We start from the raw sequence: 10,531 nt of genomic DNA on the forward strand, positions 1-10,531 counted from the left end.
TACACTTTGTATCAGACTTCATACTGAACCATGGTAACACACATCATCTCGCATCCTTCCCCGATAATAAATCCTTTCCCGCGCAATAAAAACACTATAAAACAGCTCGTTGTAAACAGATGAAAACACACTCCCTTTCCTAAGAAGCCTTCAGAAAGTCAAGTGCAAGAGCAGTTTGTCTCCGTGTTTTTTTGCCTCTTAACCTGCTTTTGCAGGTCCCAATCCCACGCTGTACCCGGGGGCCGCGCAGCCAGGAGCTGCCTCTGGCCCACGCAATGCCCCGGGGGTTCCTCCGAGGGCAGTTTCTCAGTTGTTTTCTTATTATTATTATTATTTTGGGGGCTATTTTAATTTCTCATACACGAAAGGCTGTGGCAGACCGGGGTCCCCCTATAGGGAAGCTGCGGGGCCCGCAGGGAGCCCCACGCGTGGGGTGGGAGGGCAATACGGGACTGCGGAGCGGGCACCGCTCCCGCTCCATCTGCCGGCAGCGCCTGCAAACTGCTTCTTCCTTCACCTGTAGCACGCGTGGGATCCATCCCCGCTCGGGACTCACCCCCCACACACGAAACAAACCCAGTTGCACACACGCACAGCAGCGTGCCTCACTGCCCCACGCTCCGAGCAGCCCCGGCGTGGGAATTTCTCCCCGCACCATCCCCGTTCGGGACGGGAATCCCACGCGTGTTCGCAGCTTGGGGCCGGAGACGAGCTGCAGGACGAGGCCCCCCCGCAGTGGGGCGGACCCACGGGATGCCGCCTCTTCCACCCACCCTCCCACCCTCCCTCCCTCCACGCGTGCCCGCGCCCCGATGTTTCCCCCTCGGGCGCTCCACGCGGCGGGGCGGAGCGCGGCCGTGACGCGGAGGAGCGGGGCTATAAAGCACCTGCCAGGGGCCCGCTGCCTCCAGATCATCGCTGCGGCTCCGACTGAAACGGTGCACGGAGAAGAAAGGAAGGGAAACAAAACAGAGAGGGGGAAAAATCATAGAAAAAGAGGAAAAGCCCCAAATCGAAACCCTCCAGCTCTTTCCGCAGCCTGCAGCCATGCCCAGACATCCTGCCGGTGCTGCGCTGCTGGCTCTTGCCTTCTGCGTCCTCCTGGAAGACGGTGAGCCCCGGGGCTTTGGGGGTCCCGGGTGCAGCAGAGGGTTGGGGGTGGAGGGCACTGCGGGGCAGTTCCTGCCGGGTTGTGCCAGGCTGCACCTCAGTGCTCTGCAGTCCCAGGACGGACCGTGCTCTGGTGCTCTAAACCCAACCTGCAACTCATCCCTTCTCCTTCTGCTGCAGGTATGGGGCAGCCTCCCCTGCAGTCCCACCTCGGCTCGGCGGCGCACCTGAGGACCAAGCGATGCTCCTGCAACAGCTGGATGGATAAGGAGTGCATCTACTTCTGTCACTTGGATATCATCTGGGTTAACACACCTGGGTGAGCGTGGGTTCTTTTTTTGAGGGGTGGCTCTGTGGGTGAGTGGTTCCCTGTTCTTCTTTATCCAGGATGGGGGGCAGTTAGAAGGAGGTGAGAAAGGAGGTTTGTGCAGCACCTGCACCACAGAGCGTTCAGCCCTTTGCAGCTGCTAGAATACAGGCTGTGCTGTGCTCTGGAGTTCCAACATAACCCAAAGGGAGGGGAACGAAAGCTCAGGGTGCTGCCTCCCTTTATCTTTATTTGAGATTTGTACTTCTGCAAGACAAAAGCAATAGCAAGATGTTATAGCTGCAAGCCAGATAAGTTACATTACCCTCTTGCAAACTGTAACTCTGCCTGCTGGCTGCCAGCATTGTTAATGAGACAGTAGTGGGTTGGCACTAACATCCCGTGGCTGCCAAGTCCTGCCCTCAAGAATGCTAAAGCAGCTCTCCGTGCAGTTTCAGACCAATGGCCATCGCTCTGTAGCAAAACACATGTACTCAGGTGTGGTTAAAATCATGCTCACTAACGTGCAATTACAACTCGCTGCTTGCTCGGAGCATAGTTTCAATCACTGCCAATCCTAAACCCTCTGGGAGGAGAGATTGTGATCAGAGATGGAGCAGGAATGTGCACACGCTAAGAGCTTGGGAAGCATGTTGAGATCAGGAGGACCTGTTATGGCCGAGATGTCTTCATCCGTACTATGTCCCATGCATTACAATGGCTGGGATTTGTACTCTGTCCTGCCCATTGCACAGTCTGTGTGCTGGTGAGCCCAGCCCGTGCGGCAGCCCTTGCACGGGTGCAAGGAGAGAAAATGCCACTGGGAGGGCTGGCACGGCCATCTCCCTGGGAGGGGCAGGGTAAACAGTAGGTGGGAGAGGAGCTGGAGTTTAAAGGCTTGGAATTATCAGTGGCCTTTTCACCTTATGCCTATAGATGAGTCTTTTATTATCATGGCTCTGGCTTGGCTGCCTCCCAAGGCTGTGTTATAAACCTGCTGGCTGATAACAAGCGAGCAGCAGCACTGATTGCTCCTCTTTCCAACAGGCACACTGCTCCCTATGGCCTGGGCAGCCCGCCACGACGGCGCAAGAGATCACCTGGCAGGTGTGAGTGCTCACGCTCCGGAGACAGCACCTGTGCCAGCTTCTGCCAGGAGGAGCCCAGGTGAGCCAGAGAGGCTGGGGATGCTCCCTTTGGTGCTCCTGGGAGAAGGGGGTGAGGGTTGTGGGGTTGTTTTGGGGTACCAGCATCTCCTGTGTGCTGGCAGCTTGTTGTTTCACTTTAGCCAGAGCTATAGAGGACTGCATGCGTTGTGGGGAGGTGAGGAGTGAAGTTATTGTACAGATGTCATTAGTTTCTTATCAAAGCAATAGTCAAAACCTTCCGTCATTAACTTGCCTATGAATTGAGCAAGGCAAGAGGACAGCAGTAGAAGTATAACAATCAAATAGCTGCAATTAACTCTTCAAATCATGCACTGAACTTAGTCTGCCAGCAGTGATGACAGGGCAGTGTTCCCCTGGTGCCTGCATGCAGGTGGCTCATGCACTTCTCCTTTCTCATCAGGTACCGCCAGAGCCTGAGGCTCCCAACAAGCTCCAGAACATCAGCAAAGGCTCCACAGAGCAGTGATGTGAAGCCTTCCCAGCGCAGCCTGCTGAGAGCCCTCAGGTGAGTGTGCCACTGAAACCCACTCTGAACTTGGGGCTGGACTTGATGATCTCCTTCCAGCCCCTATGATTTTGTGATTCGGTGTGAACTTCCCTTGTAAGCATATGAAAATTTGGGGTTGTGACCTCAGAAGTTGCTTGGGTTGGAGCTAGCTTCCCTCCTGGTTTCCCTTTTAATAACTCAGCTGAGCAATTTCTGCTGTGTAGAACTGAAGGCTAACAGCTGAGGGAATAAGGGGATTTCCAGCACTAGAGCAATATTACTTAATGTAATTTTTGGTGGGGAAGTTCCTCTGATATGGGATGGACAAAAGGATGATGTGTTAGAAGGAAAGAGATATCATCCCATAGGAAAAGGATGGATTGGGCAGCAGCTTCGGATCAAAAGAGATATCCCTTCTTAATATCCCATCACTGAACTGTGGAACTCAGTGCTGGAAGGACTTCCAGAAGTCTAAACAAGTCAAAAAGTGCCTGCAAATTGAGAGATAATTGGTCCATTGGTGGTGGTTAAATCAGATGCAATCTAAAAGACAGATGGGAGAAGCATCAGTTGGACCATCCCAACTAGGTGGATCAGTGCTGTAACATTACAGCTGCAAATAGGGATTTCTATTCTTCCATCCCTCCTTCTGCCTCAAAAAAGAAAACACCAACCCAAAAGCCAACAACTGAACCTGAGACACCAAAAATAATGCTAATTATTAACGACCCAACAACAAAACAAGACCCAAAGTGGTGACTGGTTGGTAAATGGCATAATACAAGTTATTACCAATGGGTAAATGGCATAATATAGGCTATTGCTGAGTAGGAAAATGGACTGATGAGTGAATATTTTATGTCTCCTGGTTGCAGGGACCTTGCTGCCTCCCGCCTGCAGTTCAGCAAGCAGCAGCGCCATGCTCAGCGGAGTGCTCCACCAGCAGTTTTGCCTTGGAAGAAGAACATTTGGAAGAAGAAGAGATAAGGAACAGGTGCAAACCAAGTTCGCCAGAAGAATCTGGAGTTCCGTGGGTGCCGCTAACTCCGCTGTCGGTAGTTAGAGCTGAAGGAAAGGCCATGAGTGGAGGGGGGAAGATGTGGAAGTCTCCATGCTCCCATTGCGTGAACGAGTACAGCATGCACTCCAGAGACTGTTATAAAGGGAAATCAGTGTCTCTCTATACAGTCATAGACGTGTCGTGGAGCTGAATTGTGCCTTTTTGGATCAGGCAAGGGTCTTGCTGGTAGAGCACTTGCTTCACTCTGCACTGGAGCCCAAGGCAGACAAACAGCTGCTGCAGGTGGTTGAATCACCAACAAAACCCAAACAGCCATGTGCCATCCAGACATGGCAGCATCGAGTGCCCACATCACTGGCCTGGTTTGTTCTGCCCTCAGACTATGTCTGAGCATGGGTTCACTCGGTCCTCTCTGACGTGGTCTGGCTGCTGTAGATGGGGATAAGCTGTTTCTGGGCCCAGAGTTGCACTTTTTTCACTTATCGGTGCAATGTATGTGTGAATGAGACTCCTGTGGTCAAACAGCTCCCAGTATGTATATATAAAAGTGTATCATCTTGAAGCCTGAGAGCCACCTGAGTGGTCAGTGGCATTCTTTGGCTGAGAAAATCACTAGAGGGCCATGTGGGTCTTGTTTAGGTGGATGATAGCTCTATACAAACCCAAGCGTGGCTCCTGCCACCATGCAGAGCAGAGCAGGGTGGGATGCTCACATGCAGCTGTATCTCTGCAGCAGTTTCTGGCCCTGCCAGGCTGCAGCCCCACGCATGGAGCCCCATGGAGCAGAGGGGTCTGAGCAGAGCAAAGCTGCTGGTCTGGATGGGGTCAGCTCTGGGAACCTGGCTTGTTCCCTGGGACATGCTCCCATAGGGTTCCCCAGCTCTTCACCCCATACCCCAGCTTGCTCTCAGCTTTCCCTGAAATGAAGGGTTAGGGGCAGAGAAGATGGGTGGTGGGAGAATGACATGCAAAGGCTTGCTTGCTGCTTCACTTAGATCAGATTTCTGAGTCGGACCCTGTATAATAAATAAGCAGTGTGTAGATAGCACATCACTGTTAAGTGTAACCAGAGTAGAGAATGAGTTAGGCAAGGGGTAGCCAGGTGGGATTAATGTGCAGGAAAGGATCATCAGGAAGAGAGCACAGCACTGTCTGCACAGCTTTAGGAGAAAGGGTTGGACTTAAACCCACACAAGTGGTGGTTGCTTCACCAGGGGCAGCACAATGCTGCTGGCTCAGAGGAGGAAAGGAATAATTTGGGCAAAAACACAGAGCCCAGGAGCTGGAAACCCATCTTGTAGGCAAACAGCCTCAAGGATGTGGGGCTGTATTGCAGATGCACTTTTGCTTACCTGGGCAAATTGACTTCTGTTATAAATCGTAGCTGTGGCTGTCAGCTGGTTAGCACAGGTAAATAACTGCAGTCAGGTCCCCCTTGCTGCCCGGTCCAGTATTACAGATGAGCATCAAGAAAGGTTTGCTTAAGATTAGTGGTGGACCAAAACTTGTGGCTGTCACAAGTGTAGTCCCATCGGACGTACATACAAAATACTTCCTTGATTTTTGATTTAAGCCTTAAGAGAGCAGAGCAGAGATGAGACCAATTGATTGTATTGTCAATGAAACAACCGACCTATCCTTTTGGTCCCCAAAGCAGCAGGTTTTTTTCTATTTGACCTTCTGAAGGTTTGAGTCATTTGGGAAAATAAAAGTAGATTAAAAATAAGTAAATCCTGAAAGGGTTTGTTCCAAAGGAAACTTTGCACATGGTTTAATGTGAGCCTCGTAATTTAAAATAAAACTACTGCTGTAAAATACTATGTATATCTCCTTGTGTATGTGATGTCTCATCTTCAGCGTGACCCATTGCACGTGTGCCGTATGTAGCATTCTGACATCTGTGTATTTATTTAAATCTATTGTTTTTTTCTTTTGGATGACAATTTGCAAAGAAAAAGATCTAATTTGTAATAAATAATGGCAAAAAGTCAACATCCTTTTTTTCTCCCTTATTCTGTTGGTGGTGGGTGGAGAAGAGCAAGAAGGCAGCAGGACAAAAGCACTGTGGAAGGGAACGGGACAGCAGAGCTGGGTAGGAATGGGGATGGCGTGCTGAGCACAGCTTGAATCCCTGCTCTGTGTGTCCTGTTAATGTTCTCTCATGGATGAGCACTTTGTTGCAGATCATCTCGGTGGCTGTTAGCACCGCAGGGACAAAGCGATCCCACCCCCTTCTGCAGCCCCATCAACTCTGAGATCTGAGTTTGGGGTTTGTTTTATTTTTCCCTTTGTTTTTCAGTTCTTCTTTTTTCTTTTCTTCCAACTATGGTTAAAAGGCCCTCATCCCATTAAAGCTGTGCCTGAAGACCACGTCATAGATTGCTCCAATGTAGTTAACTCAGTGAATTTCATGGTGCAGCTGTGAGGAGGAAATAAAGAAACATTATCATAACAGCCAGCAGTGTGTTTGCTGCACACCCAGCAGTTCTACAGTTCAGTTGTGGGTTTCTATGCCTTTCTGGGGTTGGGAGTTTGGAGAACAGCAGCCCTGCTCTTTCCTACTGCCTGAATTCCTTGGCTGAGCTACAACCAAACCTCAGCCCTACGACCTGGTGTTGGGATGTGCAAAAATCACTTTTTTTTTTTTAAATGATTTTATAACAAAAAGGGAAGAAAAGGTGCCCAGCAATGGCCCTCACTTCCCTATGTATTAAATCAAAGGTGTGTGTTTGGAGTAATTTCCAGCTTGGGCTGAGTCCAGCTGGTGTGAATGAGGAAGCTGAGGGCTGCTGGATGCTCATTCATTTCCCAGAAAAGATTTCTCATTATCTGGAATCTCTACTGCCCAGCCTTGGGCCCAGCCTTTTATTTGTCTTTCTTTAAGTCACAGAAGAAATATGACCTTAGTCAGCCTGGAAGCAGTCGCCTTTCCCTGCTCGTAGGGGATGAAACCATCCCATCTGCCAGGGAAATGGTGCTTGGGGAGCACTGCCTTTGTTGGAGGGGTGCCCATGGGATACCTCAATTCCCTGATCACAAAACCTCAGCAGAGCTCCTCACTTGGATCTTACATGAGCCCCTCACATGTCCCCAAGTGCCAAGGGACCACTGGAGCCTGGCAGCAACCCCATAGCATTGCCTGTACCAGTGCCAACATCTGTACAGAGCCCTGTCCTTTGGGTATGGTTTTAATTACAGGAGCTAATTAAGCATCACCCAAGGGCAGGAGAGAAGGGAGATATTTGAGAGCATCTTAATTAGGATGTAAAGGGAGAAGAGAGGACTGTTTATTCTGAGATTATTGAATTTGGTGATGAAGATCAGCTGAAGTGGATGGAAGGAGATGTATTTTATCATTTTTCATACATAACAGTCAATAACAAGAGACATGCATGGAAAGATGCTTTGAGTGAAGTGTGTTTTGGTGGGTGCCTCTTCGAGGTCTTGGCCAGTCAATAATTACACGGAAAGAAGCAGCCATCTACTCTGATAAAAAGTTTCCCTGCCTGGCAATTTATAAGTTTGTTCTGCTTTGGATGTCCCTGTAGAAGAGCCTTATGAATTAAGACCTAGAATAGGTCACTTACACAGGGGACACTAAAAGCTGGATTGGCCATGGCCATGGCACATCCCTGTGGTGTGGCTCACACCCTTCAGACTGAGATAGAATACGGCACATCACTGGGCAGTTCTATTCTGCTGCTGTGTTTAAAGTTCTTTTCTCTACCACCAGGATCCTTGGGTGTGAAGGCTGTTGATTGATGGGTGGTTTTGAGTAGAATGGAGTGAGGAACAGGCAGGAGCACAGTGGATGCCAGCTCCATAACCCATGTCTTCTGCCTCAGGGCAGTTCTGTGGTCAGCTGCATCCAGCACCTTTCTGGGAGTCAATTCAGGCTCAGGACTGAAAGGGATCCCTCATGGGGGGTTTCAAGCCCTTGGCTTTTCATGTTCAAGCCTTTCACCCCAACACTCTCAGCTCTTCCTCCAGCAATCTCCATTGCCCTGTCTGGTCTGATCCAGGAAACATAAAAGACTCAAAATTTAACTCTTCCTCACGAACTCTACGAGGGAATTATGCTGGGAAGCAGGAGCTGTAGAGGCACAAAACCGTTGTGTTAAGCATGCTCCCATCTGCCACACATTCCTCTGACACTCAGCAGGAGCATTTTGCTGCCTCATCCTTTTTTGCAATCCTTTTCTCAGCCTCACACCCGCTCGCTGATGAGTAATTGGGTGCCTCTCCCCACATAACTTCTGTAAGACCTTTGAGGCAACCTTACAGCCGCTCCCTTGTCCAAAGGAAACAGTGCACTCCTCTGCACAGCACTGCTCCACCAGCCTGTCCTGCAAAGGAGAAGGTTTCACTGAGCTCCCCATGATGGAGGGGATTCCTGTGGCCACCAGGTCAATCTAACAATGTGCATTGGCAACCCTGCACTCCTCCGTCCTCATCCCCCATTAACCATTGGCTGGCTCTTGTGCTAGGCTAAACCTTGGTGGATACATTGAGCTGATAGACATCCAACTCAGAAGACAAGGAAGATGTTTCTCAGGCTTGGTGACCTTAGCTGGGTCAGACAAGTCTGGAGCTGAAAGATGAAGCTCCATGAGCAGCTGAATGTCTGGCTGAGACTGAAATGTGGGAGGCTGCCAGATCCAATGAGGTGGAGTTTGCCAAAGATATGACTTCTGGTGGTTTTGGTTTCTCATTTCGAGTGAGACCTGGAGTCTTTGGTGACGGAAGAGGCTGAAGAGGAAAATGAAATTGGATGCATCAGATTAAGTAATCACATAGTTTAGAGCAGCAGTTGTTAGCTGTGCTGGGGAACAAATAGAGGCTCATGCCCGTATTTGCAAGAGGTGAGAAGCATCCCATCGTGTCTGTTGAAGTGTCTCTGCTGGAAGTTGTCATTCCTGTAGTGCACCTGGAATATGTTGAAAGTAGTGAGGTCTGGGAGACAGGATATGAACACCTTGCTGAGCTGCCTCTGTGAATCAACGGGAGAACACCAGAAGTGCTGCATTCCAAAGGAAAGCATGACAAGGCTGATCAAAAAGTCATTTGGGAATTCCAGGATATCTCATCTTTGACAGTTTCCTGGAGACTTACCTGGGAGCTGTAGATACCTTATTACCTTCCCTCCCAGAGACAGAGTTCCCTTCAGCATACCCATGCATCCATTTGTTTATGACCCTAATACAACATTATTTGCGACGTGTGTTAACCGGTTCAATCACTCACCCTGATGACTTTCTTTCTCATTTATTTCTTTATTTTTTTTCTTAGATTACAATACATGCCGTGAAAATCTCCAAGACTTCATTTCAACAACAAGACCATAACAGTTTAGACAAGATCTTAAATGGTGAATAACCCTCTCCCTGGAGATTTGATGGCAAATACGAAGTATGCCTCTGTGACTTTATTATTAAAACAGAATGATCTCCCTCCAGCTCCGTTGGAGGGGGAGGAGGAGAGAGCACACATGGAGCAATTAAGAAAAATGTCTTTGACCTTCAGCAACTTAATCAGCTGCCAGTGTGCTTCCTAATAGTGTGCTAATGGTTAAGTTCTTCTGGATGCCATAAAAAGTGCTATAACTGGAGGCTACAATAAAGTGCTGATCAACCCATCAAGTGAGTCAATCCAGAAGTAATATCTGTCTTCATAATGACTATAATAAAAACGATGCCAGAGCCAGGAGATGACGTGAATAGGAATGCTGCTTAATTATGCTGGGCTGCAGCGCTGGGTGAATTTGTCACACTTCTTCAAACTTGCTTTTGGGTCTTATTCCCACTCCCACCCAAATAAAAAGCCAAACTTCGTAGCTGTGTGGCCAAGGACACAAGGACTGGGAGGGTGAAAGCTCCCTCCAAGCCAGCCAGAGCTGTGGTGCAGGGAAGGCTGTTGAATTTGGGGGAAGGCTGTTCATCCCCGCAGTAACTGCACCTATAGAAAGCAGGCTGTAAGCGTGACTGTGTTTATGCCTTTGAGAGGTTGAGGCTGGGAAGCAGAGAAAATGTGTTCATAGATTTTATGTATTGCAGTGTTATAGATTGCCTGCTATTTTGTGTCGTGGTATTGAAGCAGGGTGAAGGTTCACTGGAGCCTCGAGTGATGATGAGAGCAACATGAGACAAGACAATTGAGTCCTGTGCTAAAAAAGCATGGATGTAAAGCAGCAGAAACCACACTGGGCAGAGAGGGAAATCCTGGATAAATCACAGAGACGTTACCTAGAAATGGGGATATAGCTGAGGAGCTGACAGTGTTTGAATGCTGTCCTTGAGGATTTATAGAACCGTAGAATGGTAAAACCACGGAATGGTTGGGTTGAAAGGGACCCTAAAAACTGAAGAATCATAGAACGGCTTGAGTTGGGTTGGAAGGGTCCTTGAAGATCACAGAACCACAGAATGGTTGGGTTGGAA

The 10,531-nt window shown here is 49.1% G+C and overlaps 1 protein-coding gene across 1 annotated transcript; it reads left to right on the top strand.

Moving 5' to 3' along the window:
* The first annotated feature begins 890 nt into the window (after positions 1-890).
* Positions 891-6,086, top strand: EDN2 (endothelin 2). The gene is made up of 5 exons (XM_015883746.3): positions 891-1,111; positions 1,291-1,429; positions 2,465-2,584; positions 2,987-3,091; positions 3,949-6,086. Exons 1-5 carry the CDS (start codon positions 1,048-1,050, stop codon positions 4,058-4,060), a joined length of 540 nt encoding a protein of 179 aa, XP_015739232.2. The 5' UTR covers positions 891-1,047; the 3' UTR covers positions 4,061-6,086.
* Positions 6,087-10,531: the final 4,445 nt, after the last annotated feature.

The sequence above is a fragment of the Coturnix japonica genome, chromosome 17 (genome assembly GCF_054131305.1).
Source record: "Coturnix japonica strain WE chromosome 17, WE-NBRP24, whole genome shotgun sequence".
NCBI lineage: Eukaryota > Metazoa > Chordata > Aves > Galliformes > Phasianidae > Coturnix > Coturnix japonica.

Bases quoted from the DNA above. Each gene is read 5' to 3' on its own strand.
- EDN2 (XM_015883746.3), top strand. From the start codon at position 1,048: ATGCCCAGACATCCTGCCGGTGCTGCGCTGCTGGCTCTTGCCTTCTGC. The intron at 1,430-2,464 runs GTGAGCGTGGGT...TCTTTCCAACAG, and splicing joins ATCTGGGTTAACACACCTGG to GCACACTGCTCCCTATGGCC. The intron at 3,092-3,948 runs GTGAGTGTGCCA...TCCTGGTTGCAG, and splicing joins AGCCTGCTGAGAGCCCTCAG to GGACCTTGCTGCCTCCCGCC.